Consider the following 20,469-nt stretch of genomic DNA (forward strand, 5'->3'; position numbering starts at 1 on the left):
AAAGTGACCAGTGTAAATATAATGTGCAAATTTCATTTGACTAACAATGACTTGTGCACACTCTGCATGGCAGCAATACTGCTTCGTAGGGTGATGCCAGTTCCTGACACATAAGAAAGCTGTGCATTAGATCCTAACTGAAAATTAAACACTTCTTTTTCTGTTGCACACTCAGTCACAAACTGCACTCAGCAACAGCCAGAGCTGCAGAGTGCACCCACATAGCATTAAAAGTTACAGGGTGATGAGCTAAATTCAACCTGAAAGAAACAGACAAACAAAAATGCATCAGGACTTTATTCTGTGGATGACTGACATGAAGCCTGATTATATACCAGATTTTTTATAGCAGGGTAAAGATGTGTCACAATGAAATGAATGTTTGATGTTCAAAAAGGCACAAATACTTTCTTCTTCAGAAAGAAAGAAACCAAAACAGAAACAGCAGTGATGAAGATGATTTTCACATTTCTGCTTTTATTCTTTTATTGTGATTACGAGTTTTACATGCAAGCATTTTTTTTTACTAAATAACAAGCAATGAAAGAGACACGTCACAGCAGTTGCTCATAAGTCCTCATTAGATTCATATTTTCCTTAAATTAATAATCTTCGATCTTTTGTGGCTCGTGAGTCTATTCATACCTGTGTACAATACAGTACTTGTAGATGGCAGTAGATGGCAAAGCTCCTGGCACTGCCAAAATGCACAAGGTACATATATAATTAATGGAATTTCCCCCCAACCCCTATTCCAAAAGTTCAGTGATTAAAGTTTATCCTGTTAAGCCCCAACGAGGCTGCCTGAGCTTGCTCTTTGAAAATGACAAACCCAAAAGGAATGTAAACAATCTCGGTATCAAAACAAAGCTGGTGAACACTGGTGAGATCAATTTTACATTACATTATTAAAATGTATAAAAGTTCTTATTGTTGATTCTAATCTTCTGATCTCTGAAATTCACATTTCTGCTGCTGAACACAAACCAAGAGTGATGGTTGAGTCGGTCAAGTTAATTAATTTCACTTTAATCTGTTAACAAGCTGAAGCGATTTCCACATTGTCTCCGTCAGGCTGTGTGACAGCAAAGCTTCAAGTGTATCAAGTTCAAGTTTCAGAGCAGCTATTAAAACAGAAGCACTGAGTTTTTGTTCAAGTTGAATATTTGAACACTGCAGCAAAGACATCCAGTGTAAAGAGCAGAACATTGTAATAATGCTGAGATTATTCAAAGTGATTCATAGTCAGAATTATATTGTGTGATCTGGATGAAGCAATAACTGGATAATAAATGATAAAACAGCAAAATTCTCTGTTTTCTTTGCTCTCACACACTAGGTCAACAGTTAAACAAAAACCTATAACTGTCGGTGACATTTCACAAATCAGTTTCATTGTGAAGTTCCAGCTGTGTCTGTTCACTGACAACACTGGGAAGTGGGAACAGCAGCAGGAGACTGTTTAATGACAAGAGGTCTGAGACGAACTTCTTTTGCCTTTTTATGGTTTCTGTAGATCACAAATCCAGCAACAGCAGCAACAACGAGGGCAGCAGCAGCAACTACCACACCAACGATTAGTCCAACAGATCCTGCAGGTGAGAAACAGGTGTGAGGTGTCAGCTGTGAAGAACAGAACAGAATCCATTTCCTCTTCAAACTGCTGTCAGACATTATCTACTGCACTCTGATCACATCACTCAGACCAGCTGCTTTCTACAAAGTCTCATCAACAACATCTTTAGAAACAAACATCAACAACCAGGAAGCAGCTTCACCTCTGATCACACACACACTCAACTCTACTCACTCACCTGGAGGATCAACACTCAGGGTGATGATGCTGATGAGCTTCAAACCAATTGTTCCTTTCTCAACGACACGACACTCGTATGTTCCAGTGTCAATAATCGTCACATTGTTCAGAATCAAAGACACGTCTCCATCCTTCATCTGTTTGTCCTTTAGATCCACCCGGTCCTTAAAACATGGATGCTGGTGCACTAAAGTTTTCCTCTCATCCCGATACAAAAAAACATATTCATCTCCCAGGTCAGCTCTTCTCCACTCCACAGTCTGGATGTTTTTTCGAGCTTGACATGTCAAAGTGACGTTCCTTCCAGACTCAGCTGTGACGTTTTTCTGGCCTGAAAGAGAAACTATACAGAGCAGAGAGGTAAAGGTTTCAAACAGCTGTTTACTTCAACAGAAAGCATCAGGGTCACTGGACATGGACTGTACAGTTAACACTTGGGTAGCAGCATTTGGGACAATATAATGTGTTTCAATGACAATCCAGGGAATTTTCCTTTAAATTTAACTGTTAAAAAGTGTTTTTTCTGGAAAAAAGGAAAAACAAGATTATTAGTAAATCGAGCAAAACATTCAGAATTTGATTGATTATTTAAAAAAAAAGAAAATCCACTGACCAGTTCGACAGAAGGCCTGACAAATCAAAGAAGACATGTAAAATGCCTGATTATTTGAGAATTATTTCTATGATCAGAACAACTAAAGAGGTTCGCAACCAAGAAACACCCTCGAGGATTTAAAACGGAGTTTAATTTGACTGTATTACCATTATAAACAGCATCTTTTGGTTTTAGACTTAATAATTAATACTCCTCCTTCCTCGTGAGCGTTTTTGACTTTGTTAGACTTTGTGAAGTCGTTTGTCTCAACCATGGAAAAAGTCTGCAGCTGTGCACTTTAGTTATCTTCTTTCGGGGTTTTTGGTGCAGCTGAGCTGATTGTGATTTTCAACACTTTGAATCAATGTCTGCTTTGACTATAAGGGACTGTGTATAAAAATGTCAGTAACTCCGAAAGTCCTAAATTCCTTATTTAGTTAACTTTGATTTACTCCAGGTTTGTGTGGTTAAATTCTAATTGTACACAAACTCCACCTAAAACTTTTATTACTGATTACAGCCTATAACTTCACGCAGACTGATTAAAGTTGGTACACAGACCACAGCTTACCTTGAGAGGTACAACCCAGCAGGCACGCAGAAAGCAGAATCCAGATGAGTCCAGCCATTCTCTTCCTCCAGGACTTTCCAGATGTTTAGACCGTTGTCAGGACTCAGAGGTCCGTGGCGTGGAATGGACTCGGGCGCAGAACCAAAGACCGGAAGCTCCAAGTGATTTGCGAAAACAAAAACTGCTGAGACTGGAGTGGGGCTGGTGAGGGCACTGAAACATAGGAGAGGAAAATCAGAACAGTCCAAGGAGTTGTGAGTGTTTTCCCATTTGACAAGCTGGGATGGCTTACGTGTTTGCAGGCGGGGATTAGCTGGAGGTGGAGGCGAGGTGAGGTCCAGGCGAGTGCTGAGTCCAATATAGGTGTGCAGGGAGGCAGGCAGGTGAGAATGGCAGTTTGTTTGAAAAGGATTAAGCAGCAGCTGAATCCAGAAGCAAGGCTATGGCAGGGTTTGGAATGACGAGTCCAGGTACCGACTAGGAGACTAAGTAATGCACACTGATAAATACACAGGAACATGAGGCTGTGAAATAACTGAGGTTAGCAGACGATCTGGCAAAGACTCATTGTGTGCACTGCCAGAATAATTGCCTGCAGCTGAGGAGCTGATGCCGTGGAAAGACAATGACAAACGTTGACTCTGAGAAGAGCTCCTTTGTTTTAATGTTTCCTTAGGAGGAGTTACTGGGAAGGATGGAGTGGGCGTGGGTAAAATATTTAAAAACAGATGTTAGCAACTCCATTTATTTCTTGTAATAACAAGTTTTTATTATACTGATTTATGCCTCTACAGTCCTTTTGCTTTTCTTTTTTTAAGGATTGTTACTTAGGTTACTGTTACGTACTTTTTTTAAGGACTGTTAGGGCTTACATCTAGTAAATAAAGTGTTGTTTTCTGAATAATCTGATCTGGAATCAGTCCACAGTGAACAAACACACTGAGCAAAAGTGTAATCTGAACTAAAGTCAAATCTTTAAACTGAACCAAGAATCAAACTGCAGGAAAACCTGATGGAAAACCTGCTCACTGACCTTCTCTCACTTTAATCAGCACAGGGTCCGATGTAGACAGCAGTGATGATTTTTTATTTTTAGCCTGGCTCTCAGTCAGCTCAGAATAAATAGATTCAAATGTTGGATTATTAGCCTTCATTGTTGGTGTTTCTGCTCACAGGTACAAACTACCATCAGTCTGCACCATTAAACAGACACATAATGAACTTGCATATATATAAAGTTCTTTTCTGTCTCACTGACAGCTCAAAGTGCTGTTGACTAACCACACACTCATACAGCAGCTTATTCTGTGCACTTCAAGCACCTCACCTACCTCACACACATGACCCACCTAGAATCACCAGTTAGCGACACATACAGTGGGGCAAAAAAGTATTTAGTCAGCCACCGATTGTGCAAGTTCCCCCACTTAAAATGATGACAGAGGTCAGTAATTTGCACCAGAGGTACACTTCAACTGTGAGAGACAGAATGTGAAAAAAAAATCCATGAATCCACATGGTAGGATTTGTAAAGAATTTATTCATAAATCAGGGTGGAAAATAAGTATTTGGTCAATAACAAAAATACAACTCAATACTTTGTAACATAACCTTTGTTGGCAATAACAGAGGTCAAACGTTTACTATAGGTCTTTACCAGGTTTGCACACACAGTAGCTGGTATTTTGGCCCATTCCTCCATGCAGATCTTCTCGAGAGCAGTGATGTTTTGGGGCTGTCGCCCAGCAACACGGACTTTCAACTCCCGCCACAGATTTTCTATGGGGTTGAGGTCTGGAGACTGGCTAGGCCACTCCAGGACTTTCAAATGCTTCTTACGGAGCCACTCCTTTGTTGCCCGGGCGGTGTGTTTTGGATCATTGTCATGTTGGAAGACCCAGCCTCGTTTCATCTTCAAAGTTCTCACTGATGGAAGGAGGTTTTGGCTCAAAATCTCACGATACATGGCCCCATTCATTCTGTCCTTAACACGGATCAGTTGTCCTGTCCCCTTGGCAGAAAAACAGCCCCATAGCATGATGTTTCCACCCCCATGCTTCACAGTAGGTATGGTGTTCTTGGGATGCAACTCAGTATTCTTCTTCCTCCAAACACGACGAGTTGAGTTTATACCAAAAAGTTCTACTTTGGTTTCATCTGACCACATGACATTCTCCCAATCCTCTGCTGTATCATCCATGTGCTCTCTGGCAAACTTCAGACGGGCCTGGACATGCACTGGCTTCAGCAGCGGAACACGTCTGGCACTGCGGGATTTGATTCCCTGCCGTTGTAGTGTGTTACTGATGGTGACCTTTGTTACTTTGGTCCCAGCTCTCTGCAGGTCATTCACCAGGTCCCCCCGTGTGGTTCTGGGATCTTTGCTCACCGTTCTCATGATCATTTTGACCCCACGGGATGAGATCTTGCGTGGAGCCCCAGATCGAGGGAGATTATCAGCGGTCTTGTATGTCTTCCATTTTCTGATGATTGCTCCCACAGTTGATTTTTTCACACCAAGCTGCTTGCCTATTGTAGATTCACTCTTCCCAGTCTGGTGCAGGTCTACAATACTTTTCCTGGTGTCCTTCGAAAGTTCTTTGGTCTTGGCCATGGCGGAGTTTGGAGTCTGACTGTTTGAGGCTGTGGACAGGTGTCTTTTATACAGATGATGGGTTCAAACAGGTGCCATTCATACAGGTAACGAGTGGGGGACAGAAAAGCTTCTTACAGAAGACGTTACAGGTCTGTGAGAGCCAGAGATTTTCCTTGTTTGAGGTGACCAAATACTTATTTTCCACCCTGATTTATGAATAAATTCTTTACAAATCCTACCATGTGGATTCATGGATTTTTTTTTCCACATTCTGTCTCTCACAGTTGAAGTGTACCTCTGGTGCAAATTACTGACCTCTGTCATCATTTTAAGTGGGGGAACTTGCACAATCGGTGGCTGACTAAATACTTTTTTGCCCCACTGTATTGTTCAAACGGAGGAAATACAAACCTCTTCTGTCATGTGAGAAAGTGTTAGTTTTTAGATGTACTAACACATATTTACATAAGAGTTTGTATAATGAAGTTGTGAAGAGAAGAGTCTGCTGTTAAAAGAAACAGTTTATAACTGCATTACTCATCCTGTCCTGCAGAGGCAGCAGTTAGTGCTGTCATTCACTTTAAAGCAGTGTCGGAAAAAACATGGAAATACCGCTGTAAAGGTTTATTATTATCAGTGTCGGTCAAGTTACTTGAAAAAAGTAATCGGTAACTAATTACAGATTACTTCCCCAAGCCCGTTACATTACTGATTACTTATTTTCAAAAAGTAGTTAATTACTTAGTTACTTTTTAAAAACACGATTTACAACCTGAAGAGGTGATAAAGCGATAGATCTTTCAGCCCAATTCTACTTTTTCTGCATAATCCATCATACAAAACGTAATCAAATGAAAGAGTCTTTTTTTAAAACTTGTTTTATTAGTTTTAATCTTTTAACTTTATGCATCAAAAAAAAATAATAATTATATGCAACATTCTCTGACTTGAAGAAATTGGTTACCATTTAAACCTATTTTCTGCACATTCCAGCACATAAAATGAAACATTTTTTGTGTTTACACTCACTCTTTCAAATAGATGCAAGTAAAACACAGCAGAAAATAAATAAAGTCAAAGACTCAGCGGTGCTGTTGCTCTAATTTCACCTGTAAAGCAGGACTGGGGTAGGCGAAGGTTTACCCTGGTGCAGGTGTGCCGCAGCGGTCAGTGGAAGAATCCGCGAGTTTCTCTGTGAGTTTCCCATTACGTCGTAGCGCACTCGGTGCTTGCTTGGAAGTTTAGGGGTTTTTTCGCTGTAAAAAGAAGTTTTCTTCAGCAGACACTAATGTTTTTTTCACTTTTTATAGAATCAAACTCAAAGTAAGGTCAGTACTTCCACGCTTTAAACGCTGCACGCTCATACTCTCTCGTGCACTCGATATATTATCCATTGTTGATCTGCACACAGCTGTTGTCACAAACGTCGCACTCGCTTACGTCACTGTCATAAGACATTCTCGCAAAAAATCACGGTTTTAGTAACGCAGTAATGCAGCGTTCCTACGGGAAAATAACAGTAATCTAATTACCATTTTTGCAATAGTAATCCCTTACTTTACTCATTACTTGAAAAAAGTAATCAGATTATAGTGACGCGTAACGCGTTACTGCCCATCTCTGAATATTATAGACTCATTGATTCTCAGTTCTTCTCAGATTTTTATTTGCTTAAAATTTGAAAAACACGCATCACTTTCACACCACTTCACAATTGTGTTGCTCCATAACAGAAAATCCCAATTAAAAACATTTAAGTTTGTGTTTGTAAGGCGACAAAATGTGTAAAAGTTCAGGGGTATGAATACTTTTTCATGGTACTGTATATGCAGGTATTTTTGTATATGCAGCTCCGTCTGCAGCCTCCTGTCTGATCTGTTCTGTTACAGGGTCTGAATTAGTTTGGTCACATAGATGAAGGCTAATAATACATGAAGTTTCACAAATATACGTCATCCTTTACACTATTTATACTCAAACAAACGTATAAAGATACATGTTTGTTTGAGTCATTCTTTAACATGAGAAAATTCAGGACAGAGTTTGTTTCAGAAATGCACGTTTATATTTTATACTTTTGATGGTACACTGACATCAACCTGAGTGTGTGTACATATTTAATCTGATTTAATGGACCCTACAGTGGCCCCTACAGACAAAGCAAATTATTTCTCAAATCTCATCATAATCATAACTCAAGGCTTTTATTCAACACAGTGTTTCTAAAGTCAGAAAAAGACTATTGGATAAAGTGCTTTTTCTTTTCGTGCCTCATTTTTGTGGAACAACTAGTGATGTGACGTTCTGTATCGAGGCTTCGAAGCGTGTGTCGAGTAATGGAGGGGGCGTTTCTGCGAAGCGCGTATCGAGGCTTGCTTCATTTATGGGAGGAGCTGAAAATGATGACGTCCGAAGCCTCGCTGCCCGGCTGTACCACGTGACTGGTTCAGGAAGCGGTTCGAACTTTGCCGCAAATAATCATTTTCCATACTGCCAGCATAAATATACACAGTATGCTGCCATCACTACAATATAGATGTTTTACACACTCCTTTTGTTGTTGACATTTACAGGCGGTGTGCAAAATGCCACACTCTTCAAATTCATGCCAACTAATATTTTTACGTCCAGTAGGTGTCCTGCTAGAGCAAATGAAGCTTCAAGAAGCTTCGCGTTGGGGTGAACCAATTGGATGAAAAGCTTCAGTGCTTCATGAGGCTTCATCTGCCCATCACTAGGAACAACATCCCTCAAGATATTGTTATGTGTGGCTGTGTGCAGACAGGAATAGGACCCAAGGTGCAGACTCGGGAGACAGTCGTAAACTCAAAATGGCTTTAATGTGATACTCAAAATATAACATAACTGAAAAAAACTCAAAACAAACTTAACCTGGAGGAATGACAGAACACACAGCTAGGAAACTGGTAGATCGCGACACAGACACTAAGAAACACAGGGCTTAAATACACAGAGGCAGCAATCAGGGAATGGGTAACAGGAGGGAAACACAGCTGGGGCAAATCAGGCCTAACGAGACAAGGGGAAGCAAAACCAGACACATTAACATCAGACATGGATTTTCAAAGTAAAACAGGAAACATAACACAGAATCACGGGCAGGCACTATAACAAAGGGAACAGAGTCGTGGGAACAGGGCAGACACAAACATTGACTGAACACGGGGATATAGGAACTTAGGATACACATAGACGCGAACTAGACAAGGGGATGCAGGTGATAGGGGAGACAGAGCAACTAAAGAAGACAGAGACATAAGCCATGAGACAGAACTCAAAGAAACCAAAAACTAGAAAGTATAAATAATATCATAAACTCAAAAACCCTGGGTCGACGACCCAGGCATCCTAACAGATATTAGGCAGGCATGCTCTGTGGAGGTTTTTAAAGCTAAGTTGAAAACCCACTTGTTCACCCTATCCTACATGTCTTAATTCTATGCCGTTTAGTTTTTAATTATTTATTGTTTTTAACTTGTATTATGTTTTTAACTTTTCTTTTAAAGCTCGGCTGGACCATATGAACTGAGATTTTTCTCTTCATCTTTTAAAACTCTTTAAGTTTTAAAAGTTTCCAATGATGCTCATGCTTCTTTTAATCTGCAGTTAAGGTTTTATTTAGATCTTAATCAGCCACAATGACTCACATTTTCCTTCAGTAATATTTGTGAAACCCAAAGAACTCCTCAAGAAGAACAAGTGAGACCAAAGTTTCTTACAGAGATCTGCAGAGATCACTGCTGTGGGGAGGGCAGCACTGTCCTGCCAGTTACTGATTGTTTTCCATACACTGCATTACATTACATTCAAATATTAGTTATAATATGTGTTAGATGTGTATGTTTAATGAGAAGATCAAACATAATATATAAAAATCTAGTCTGAGCGCTTGTGTGGACCAGCAACAGGATTCCAGTGGTTGGACTGGTGGATTACTTCATGAGTAGATGCCATTTTGGTCAGACGGGACCTCTGAAAACACAAACACACACAGTTCAAACAATAAGAGAACATTCACAGTTAAGATCAGTAAAGGTCATTTTTAGAACAGATCTTCAGCGAGGAAACAACAAACTCTTATTAAAGGTTTTACAGCCAAACTGTCACAAATAAGGTTTTAGTGTGAAAGAGAGTTTGGTTTGGGTTGCAGTAATGCTGCTGCTAATGTACAGAACAGGACACTTTGCCAGAGTCAGTGGATGGGAGCTGGAGGAGTGAGGGCAAGCTCTCCTCCAGCTGCAGGGACAGCTGAGCAGTTCTTTAGATGTGTGTGCAGGTTTGTTGAGCCTGCTCTCATGGATATTTCCAAATTGTAAGTTCTGCACTAAGCTTTGCAGTAGGGCTGAGACATGTTATACCGGTCACGGTAATACTGGTACAATGTTTGGCGATAATAAGAAAATGAAAGAATATGGGTAAAAGGTGCATGAGCAGTGTTTTTGTTTTCATTCACACATAGAGGCAACAGAGAATGAGGAGGGGGAAAGTGGATCGTTGAATAAAAGAGATTAAAGAGAAGTAAGCAGAATTGGTTAAGAGTGAAGAACTAGTAGGCCATGAACTCTGGCCTCCTTTTTGAGAGCCTGCGGTTTTATACTTTCACATGCCTTCACTTCAAACCCTTCACAAAGTTCACACGACTTCCTGTGCTCACACTGAATGCTAATATTGGTCTCACACCAAAAAAAGACTCCAGGGGCCCGTTCTTCGTACCTCGCTAAGTAAGTTAGCTGGATTTGATTGTTGACGATTTCGCGTGATCTTGGATCGTTCGGTTCTCCAAAGCTCATCCGGGACTTGCTGTCATAGCAACAGAGCCGTAAGCGTAAAGCTGCTCGGGAGCAGGTTTACTTTATGTAAACAGGATTAGATCGCGGCCACTCAAGTATGTCCGCTTCATCTATACGAAAGCAACAGCAATATTTAACCACTGTTTCACCATAAATAAATATTATCAATGTAACTAAAGATAATGCAGTATTTGATCCTTGTATTGATGTCACACAGATACATACAGGTCATTTCCTAAAAAAAGGGAAATGTACTATTAATCATTCTATTTCATGTACTTGATTATTTCAGATGTAATTCATATTTCAGAGTAGTAATTGTAAATCACTTCGTGTAATCAAGATGAGAGACCACGGCTATAAAAGCGAAGGTGGATTAGGGAAGTCTGTCGCAGCCATGTCCTGTCCGTATACACGAGCAGCCCATTGCGGAAGGTCCAAGATTGATAAGGAGAGTCCTCAGAATTCAGCGTATATTGCGGGACAGACAGGATCCTTTAGCTCAGCGCGACAGTGTGCTCATAGAGAGATATCGATATTCCCGTGAGGGTATTATTTACTTAACCAACTTGTTGACGAGGGGGTGCAGGACCACCACCTGTCTTTTGTTGCTCTGCCATTTTCTTGGTTGCTGTTATAAACAAACAGATTATTTCAGGGTCTCTTTCCAAGAGACTAAAAGCAATATAAGTGATAAATATTACCATTCTGTAGAATATTCTTATATTTCACTTTTACTTGTTCCCATGTTCTAGTGGGTCCTGTCGTGGCTCTAATGTGAAAGAGGATATAATGTAATATGATATAATAAATTTACCCTACCGCCTACTGGTGTTGGCCAGAGGGGCCGATGGCGCGATATGGCAGCCTGGCTTCTGTCAGTCTGTCCCAGGGCAGCTGTGGCTACAACCGTAGCTGCCTCCACCAGTGTGTGAATGTGAGAGTGAATGAATAGTGGCATTGTAAAGCGCTTTGGGTGCCTTGAAAAGCGCTATATAAATCCAATCTATTATTATTATTATTATTAAATTACTTACGAGTTTAATTTGTCAGCAACTTTCTGCCAGCCCCTCTCTCCTTGCTTTTGCAGCCTTTGCAGTGTTCCCTTGCGTTTTAATTAAACTCTGAAACTCCTGAAATCCCTCAATCAAGAGTTCTTCCTCTGCTGCCGAAAAATACCGAGCGCGCTCCTTCGACATTTTCGCCGACCAATCAAAGGGTTGCCGATCAATGTTTCTACTCTCGATGCGTAGCCCCTTTTACGACACCCAGTGATGTCACATTACTTCATCCAGCTGTACTAATCGTCAACAACAGGTGTGTTCGGAGAACCGGAATAGCGAGCTCAAAGTTAGCGCGATGATTTGGTCTTGGATGTAGTAAGCGAGGTACAAAGAACAGACCCCAGATGTGCAGTGATGTTTTCATGATGATCTTTTAGCAGGCTGAGCAGATGAAGCAGCAAGCAGCAGACTGGATGTATGCAATGGAAAGAGAACAGACAGAAAACCTTCCTTTTCACACCTTAAAACTTTACATCTACCAGTTTTTCTTTTACAAACACCTGAAATACAAAAAATGTTTTTTTCCAGTCTTTTATGTTCTTGACATTTTGCTCTTCCTCCCTTTGATGAACATATAATGAACAACTGAGTTGCGCTGAAACTAAAACAAAAAGAAACAGGCACCGATTAAACTGTTTTAACAAGTTTTTTTAGTTATGTATTCATAGTTTTAAGTAACCTGAGTAAGTAAATAAATAAAAGTGTTGTAGGAACACTTTATAAATACCACAAACATGCAACCCCCCAACCCAACAAAATACAATATTACCTCTTTGTTTGGCTGACTGTAATTGGTGAGTTGATATTTTGATGTTACTGTACATGATGTCATCTGTGATCATAATGAGTGTATACTTTACTTTGTTCTACAAAACAAACCTGGACACGTATAGTCTACAAGTCTGAGTCTCACCTTCAGGTTTCCTGTGAACAAGTCGTCTAATCAGCAGAACCACAACACAGACTGATGCAGCAGTCAACACAGGGAGGATGATATGGACATGTGACACGTGTTTATCATCAGGAGGAGGTGTGGATGTAGGTGGAGGTGTGGTGGTGGGTTTGTCTAAAACAAAGCAAGCACAGTCATTTAGAGTCCCCCGAGAGCAGCAGTGCCCAGCCTTCTACCTTTCTACCTTTAAAACCCGCCTTCCAGCCAAATGGCTGGTAGGCTTTTAGCTAGGCTTTAGCTTCAGCCAAGTGGAAGCTAAATTGGCTAGTCATTCATATGTATATTAGGTTGTTACCTGGGAATTCTGGAGGGAGGGGAGTGGGGGTGTGTGAATGAGGGGGTGGGGGAGCTGCTAAAAGCTGTGAACTTCCTTTTGTGTTCGTCTTGATGCATTCTCAATCATCCAGGGAAATAAATCTCCAAAAGTCACCAACTTGGAGTGTTTCAGTTTGCCATCTTAGGGAGAAATCAACACACATGGGTGTATGTCCTTTGTTGCTGAGATTTATTGATAAATACAGTACAAAAAACCAACCATTTGTACACATATTTACAAATAATAATAAAAAGTGAGTGAGTACATTTCAACATTTTCAGCAATCACTCACAATCCTGGCACTGCCATGGTATCTGTAGTCTGCATTTACCACATGTGTATCTGTAGCAGTGAATGCATCGCACAGTGGCATGATTGTTCTTGCATTTGTGTTTGACCTGACACATGGCTCTTTTTCCAGGGCTAGGTGTGGAGGGTTGTGTCCAAATTACTTCAGTTACTTATTCAGTTTATGCATACAAATATGATTTTTGAACTCAAAAATTAGAATAAAATAATAACATAAATATAATAAAAATCAATAGGAAGAAAGTTCCAGCAGAACCAGGCGCAGAGAGGGGCGGCCATCAGCGGTGAGCAGTTTGGGTGAGAGAAGGAAAACAGGATAAAGTCATGCTGTGAAAGAGAGACAGAGATAACAAGTACGATTCAATGCAGCGAGGTCTATTAATACATAGTGGGTGAGAAAGGTGACTGAATAAAAAACACTCAATACATCATGGGAATTCCCCAGCAGCCTACACCTATTGCAGCATAATTAATACATATATATATACATATATATATACATATATGTATATATATGTACACATATATACATATATATATACACGTATATGTACACGTATATATATACATGTACATGTATATATATACATGTACATGTATATATAGTTCTAGGCATTCCAGGATCCAGGTGTGGGGCATTGAGTCATAGGCGTTCTTGTAATCAATCCAGGCACTGGTCCTGCAGATTTCACCTATTTTTATTTTTAGAACATAACTCCCACGATAAACGAGGGTCCACTGTATCAGAATCAGCATGTTAAACATTTACCCAATAAATTTAAATTGCATGTAACTTAGTGATGTAGTTCAGTTAAGTATTATTCACACGTATATCATATGATTATGCCACTTCCTGTATGAGCACCTGTTGATGCATACTGCTTGTTGTAAGATTTAATCATTTTCATTAATGTGCCATGTCTGACCGCGTTTTGAGATAAGGCTAAGCAAAGGGTTATTCAAAGGTTGCCCCTCTGCAGATGGCCCTTATTGAGAGTCCTGACCACCCCTGGCAGGACCGTGGCCTGTACCTGACCCTGCACCTGCTGTTTCTGACTGGAGGACAGGTGGAACGTTACCCAGCAGGGGCAGTTAACGGGCTTTGCTGTTTGTGCTACTCTACACCCCCGAGATTGCTTTGCTTGCTTTGCTATGTACTTTCTTGCTGTTCAGATGATTCAGTGTATTAAACTCTGTCTCAACAATTCTAATCTTTTCAGGGGGTCTTTTTCTTTAGTGAACTGATGTTAATCAGATCTAAATAAGCTGGATCTCCACATCATCCGTTAGATAAGGTTATCATGCTGGCTTCAAAATTTGCGACTCCACACAGTTTATATTAATCAGTTTATTTTGTACCTTGTGGTTCAGATGTGTCAAATATCAACACTGAATGTACCTGCAGATGTTTTTGATCACTCACTGAAAGTCCGTACAAACATTAGAGCTAATCACTTAGAACTGCCAGGAGGAGTCATTTTGAGCCATCACTCCTTTGTCTCCCTACACTCAGTACTCCAAGCCCATCATGTCTGATGTTTCCCTGATGTCGCCTTAATGTCACGATTTAGCTCCAGTACTTAGTAAGGAAAATGATGACTTACAATTTTGCTTTTGTAAAATAAAGATCTTAAATTCAGTATGTGCTGTCTCAGTCTGCTCCCTGGGTCAACCATGACACAGATCTGGCAAATTTTATTTATTTATTACTAAAATACTGTAATTACTCAGGGGAAAATCTGATATTCAGAAGAAGGTGAGGTAAAAGAATCACAGATGGGGTTAAATGATGCAACAATTCACATGATAAATTCAGTTTAAAGCTGATATTTAGAAGTACAGAGTAAGGACTGAAGTAAGTGTGGGGCTTCACAGATGCCAGTTAGACATTGTTCCAGTGGAACAGCTGAAGCTGCTCTTATGATCAATTGTCTTGCAGTAAATAGGCCTGGAAGAGTTTAGATATGGAAATGTTTCGGATAAGTTTCAAACATTATCTTATCTGTTACCGGTTCCCCATTTTGTCTGTTTATTGTAAGTTTGTGGGTTTGTTTTTTTAGACATTATTATATCCAACCACCAGAATCAAGCTGCTGGTCTCTGATAGGTCAAATTATTCTCAATCAAAATGAAACCAATGAAACAAATAAGGTTTAATCTGAGGATCTCTCAATATTGAGGATATCTACACCATCTGTCATCATCTAATCTGAGAAAATATGGAGACCTCCAGCGTCTCATCCTTCCCACAGGGTTATTGAGGTTGATTAAATGATAATTGCCTGTATTTGTATAGTGTTTTACTTAGTCCCTATGGACCCCAAAGCATTTTACACACCCATTCACACACTGGTGATGGCAAGCTACATTGTAGCCACAGCTGCCCTGGGGCGCACTGACAGAGGCGAGGCTTCTGGACACTGGCGCCACCAGTAGGCAACGGGTGAAGTGTCTTGCCCAAGGACACAACAACCGAGACCGGGGCTCGAACCAGCAACCTTCCGATTACAAGACGAACTGCCAACTCTTGAGCCACAATCAGCCAGGTTATCACATAAATAACTGTGATCCTCAACTTCCAGGCAAGAAGAGGAAGTAGAAGTCACTGCTGTGAAGAAATTGTACATAATAAAGTGGCCGGTGAGTGTAAGCGCTATGAACAGACATCATTCACTGCTTAGTAACGACCAGTAGGTGGCAGCAGAGGAGCTTCTATTTGCAAAGCACATGCAGGCCTTCACTTGACCTTTGACCTTTAGTTACAGGAAGGGAAACACTGTAACAGAATAATGTTTCTCTGAGAGAGGGAACAGATGGAAAATTTCACAATCATTTCTCTCACATGTAGTTCAGATGTGTTTCATCAGTCTATCGCAGGCTCACTACAGAGAAGCAAACAGCCATTCATGCTGTTAAATCAAAGTAAAAAGTACATGTTTTAGTTTAGTAGATGATAATGAAAAAAAATCACAGCACAAACAAGAACCAGAACGCAAGATGGACAACATCTGGCTATAAACAAGGACAAAATGCCATTCTTGTCTTCTTTGGGATTAAGTAAACAAGAGTTGCTTTTTGGAGGCCTTTGTTTTCCAGCCATGTGGAAGTCGACTTTACACCAAGATTATCTAGAAGTTTTTGTTTTTCTTTGTTTTTTCTGAATAATTTTAAAGCAGGGCCGTGTATCAAATAACGTAGATGTTAAAAGTGTCTGCTGTTACAGCTTGGAGTGCAAAGTGCTTTGAGTGTTAGGTGAGAGTAAAATATGGTTTATGCAGCCTGCATTCTGTCAGTTCACAATCCATTTACCATGGACTGAACTGGGGGAGAGTCGGGCAAAGAGAACACTACATAAATAAATTTACCAACCAATAGCTGGGCAGACCAGTGTTGTATCAGTCAATGTCAATTATATTTCTATAGCACATTTAAAAGCAACAAAGTTGACCAAACTAGTTAGCTAATGAACAAGAGAAAACAAATACAGAAAACAAGACGTGAGATGACACAAATACAATGTATTTAACATAAAAACAAACATAAAACAAACCCGATGGTTCTCAGACTGAACTCAGATTAAAGCCGACATAAAAAAGTGAGTTTTAAGACAGAATTTGAAAGGCTGGATAGATTCTGAATTACCAATATTAAGTTATTCCAGAGTCTAAGCACTGCAGCTGCGATATGAAACTGCCATAATAAATGATCCTGCGAAGGCCCAAATTCCTCTCTGCTTTAAACCAGACCTGAGTTGTAATAAGATCATCTGGCTCAATGATCTCAGTGCTCCTTGCGGAGTTATATTTGCTGAGGAGCTTGCTTTTATTACTGGGCGCAATACATTTGGCACCAGAAGAATATTTAACGTCCAAAAGTGGCTGAATGCTGCATGTTGTCAATGAAGTAACAGAGTCATCCTGGAACTTGCTCAGTATGGTTCAACATCACACCACTGGAGCAACCTGTAACATGTGTGTCACTGCAAGTTTTTGTTAGTTTTTTCCCCCTTTCCCCCCAAAATGATGAACATGCCCATTTGTTTCCAGGAAAAATACTTGAGGAATACTATGTGAACTTTACTGTTCTGACCCAGCCCTGTGTTTCCTGACTCTTCTCCGAATCAGCTAATGATTCAGACGTTTGGGCCTCGGTGCGTTGCTCATAGCTCTACTGCACCACTACTACTGCTTCTCTGAGCCACACTACAAAGGTGTTGCTGCTTCTCCTTTTTGTCTTTGTTTTCCTTTTTCTGTTGCTGACTTTGACCTTTAAAATGTAACTTGCTGAGTCTTAAGTAGAAAGTATATCAGTTTTAGAAATGAAACAGACATAACTGACTTCAATCTCTGGTGACCCAGAAAGTTTCAAACTTTGTGTCATCAGTCACAAGACGAGACACAAACCTTCAAAGTCAAACAGAAAACACAAACGACACAAACGGGGACACGAACAGAATACCGGGAGAGGACACAGGTAGGGATAACAGAAAAACTAAACACAAGACTTGAACCCTAAGAACTAATACAAAATGGAAAAAAAATAATAACAACAAACTCAAAACTCTTTTCCAGCGACCCAGGACCTCGACAGCTCTAAAACAGAGGTGTCAAACTTAAGTTTTAACTTCTTTTCTTCTCATATTAGGTTTAAAAGTGCAGTGAAACTTCTGTACAGTGACAGAAAAAAGGAATTTCCCTTATCTGGCAGTCATTAAAGCTGGCTGTGTGTGGCTCACGATGCAATTTAACGCTTGCAATCATTGTCAGGAAACCATTTGTATGACCTGAACAACATCTCTGAAGTTTAACCCTTTAAGACCTACCATAGAACCAAGTCCGCCAGAGCTTATATTATATTTTTACATGCTGTGGAGCCATTTTTGGGAGCATTTCAAGTTGCTATACATCAATACAACCATTATAGCCCAGATTTTAATAATATGTATTCATTAAGTGCATAGTAATTACATAAATTGCAAAAAAGTGCAATAAACTACAAAAAAATTGAAAATCGTTTTTGCTTTTTTAACATATATTTCTAGTTAGAGAAATTTAGGAGGCTTATCCCTCAAAACTGTAAATACAAAAAAGTTGCACAAAATAGTTTCCCACCACAGGAAATTTATTTTGAGTGTCTTCATAGTTTTATTTTTGAAATACACCAATTTTTATATACTGCAGGAAAAACAAAAACAAATATTATACTGCAAATTTGCAAAAAAGCAGCATATGCATCAAAATAAACTATTTCCAGCAGTGCAACATGAGTCCTAAGCATCCCAGAAACGACACAGAAAGTCATAAAGTCAAAGATAACTTTTAAAAACACCAGTATAGGCCCTGAGGCCCTGATGGTAAAAAACTACATTTCCGCGAAAATGACGTCACTTCCGGCTTCGGGCAGGTAATGGCGGACATGCAAAAGTTCGCGCTGACGTCTATTCCAACGTAGGAAGTGTTACAAACAGCTGATCGGATCGGCAAAGCGTGTTTCTGGAACATTATGTTTTTGTTGCTGCAAGTGCTTTTTATGCAGTTTTTGCAAAGCTATATGTGGAAGGAAACCGTGACCTAGCACAAGCTGATGGCATAAGATGTAAGTACAACTCCTCCGGTTTCATATGCAAAAAAAATTATTGTGCTAGCTTACGTGGTTGCAGAGCTACCGGGATTTAAAAATAGTTACGCAAAACAGAGCGTGCCCGCTCCGACCGGCTCTAAAGGGTTAATGGACCTTGTTGGTAATTAGTACCTTTTGATATATTTGCTGGGTGAAATTCCCCAGGCAGTGCAGTATTCATTCTTCCTGTGTATTTTCAAAGCTTCAAACATATAAATATGTCACGGCCCAGAGGATCAGCAGGTCACTGATCAGTAGTTTTCTCTCTCTCACGGCAGGTTCACGACCTCGGCCCACCTGGGCCTCATTAGTGCAGGGAGTAACTACTATACATCGCTGGATCGTTTTGTGTGACTCGCATCACTGCAGCCCACTTCTGAGCAAGTCTACTCAGGCATCTCAGCGCATTCCTTCTTCTTGCGTTCCCCGAGGGGCATTCCTGTTTTGAGAGTGTTTGGAGAGACACTGATCGTGAGAGTGCCTGAAGAAGAGCAAGTGGTTTTTTTTCCCCGCCCTGGATTCCCCAGAGCCTTTTCCCTATCACCGCTCTGTATATATCACTTCCCCTGCACAACTCGTATATACACCTGGTGGGACTGTAATAAAACGGCGAACCGTGACAAAATTATCATAATTCTTTCTCTTTCTCATCAAACATTCCTTTGTGTTCCCACAAATGATGTTTTTGGTTGTGACACAGGAAAGAGGACTGAAACACAGCTGAAATGAGTGAATCGCACAGGGAGGAGGACTACACATTCCTAAAAACAACTGTTTCAGTTGTTCAAGGATGCCAAATGTGACACCAGACACATAATATTTGATGGGCGAGTTTATTTCTTAGACTTGTACATCATCAGTGTTGTTTATTAACACCAGCCCTGCCTGTATATGTTTTTGTTTGTCTAAGATGAACTGAGCAATAACATGCACAAAAGATTGCAGATGATCCTATTTGAAACTCATATCTGGAAATTTTATTACTATTATTTTTAACTTGTTATAAGGTTCAATGAACACGATCTCAGCCATGGTTCAGGCTCTAAAGGGATCACTTTAAAACTCTGTCTTTTGTCTTCTGGCCGACGCAGACAGACACAGAATATTTTATTTCCTATTTTATATGTCAACACTGATTTACTGATATGAAGCTTGTCCATCCATCCATCACGGTCTCTTATAAAGCAGAGCTCCCTCTCTTGTTCACAGATGCATGCTATGGAGCCTGATTCCAATTTGCTCTCTTGGAGTTTGGAAAACTTTCCAGCTATTTATTTTTTTAAGAGTAAAATCCCGAGGAACAGCCACAGCTCATCTACGACGTGTCAAGGCAGATCTCTGACTGGCTGATGGCCGCCCCTCCCTCAGCCTGGTGGGTTGAGGTTTTTGCATAACAACAGGGATCACTTGTTTCTGTTTATTTAGCATGCACAACATTTGTAGTCGCCTTCTGCACAGGGGAAGTCCACACACACTGTGTGGTACCACTTTCCACAGAAGGTGCAATCTGCAAGATTGAATGAGATTGTCAGAGTCATTGTCTGACTGTTTATTGCTAATCACTGTGTAACTGCTGTGAATTCACAGTAACTGCCATCTCCTTACAAATCTTCATTGGATTAACCACACTAATACAGACTGTATATAACTACCAACTCTCCAGCCATGTTGATGGATTGCCTATATTGGCTGGAAATATTCATTTCCAGGGAAAAGACACAGACAGACGATGCTTACAGGATGTGATGTGACAACACTAATGAAATATTGACGAAAGGCGTATTTTATTGTTATGGAAAAAGAGAATATCAAAATCATGA

At 40.2% G+C, this 20,469-nt stretch overlaps 1 protein-coding gene across 1 annotated transcript; it reads right to left on the reverse strand.

Moving 5' to 3' along the window:
• Window positions 1–291: 291 nt before the first annotated feature.
• Window positions 292–3,603, reverse strand: LOC146578860 (butyrophilin subfamily 2 member A1-like). Its single transcript, XM_085269088.1, has 4 exons — window positions 3,275–3,603; window positions 2,983–3,195; window positions 1,815–2,159; window positions 292–1,592 (listed from the first exon to the last, which is right to left on the reverse strand). The coding sequence occupies exons 2-4, from the start codon at window positions 3,038–3,040 to the stop codon at window positions 1,420–1,422; spliced, it is 576 nt and encodes a 191-aa protein (XP_085125214.1). The 5' UTR covers window positions 3,041–3,195; window positions 3,275–3,603; the 3' UTR covers window positions 292–1,419.
• Between the last annotated feature and the right edge of the window lie 16,866 nt (window positions 3,604–20,469).

Source organism: Mchenga conophoros, linkage group LG3, assembly GCF_057382185.1.
Source record: "Mchenga conophoros isolate Kocher_MC1m ecotype Shallow Benthic linkage group LG3, M_conophoros_male_GT1.1, whole genome shotgun sequence".
In the NCBI taxonomy this organism is placed as follows: domain Eukaryota; kingdom Metazoa; phylum Chordata; class Actinopteri; order Cichliformes; family Cichlidae; genus Mchenga; species Mchenga conophoros.

Coding starts and splice junctions, on each gene's coding strand:
- LOC146578860 (XM_085269088.1), bottom strand. CDS start 3,040: ATGGCTGGACTCATCTGGATTCTGCTTTCTGCGTGCCTGCTGGGTTGT. Junction 2,160..2,982: donor GCTGGGTTGTACCTCTCAAG/GTAAGCTGTGGT, acceptor TGCTCTGTATAG/TTTCTCTTTCAGGCCAGAAA. Junction 1,593..1,814: donor CCTGAGTGTTGATCCTCCAG/GTGAGTGAGTAG, acceptor TCTCACCTGCAG/GATCTGTTGGACTAATCGTT.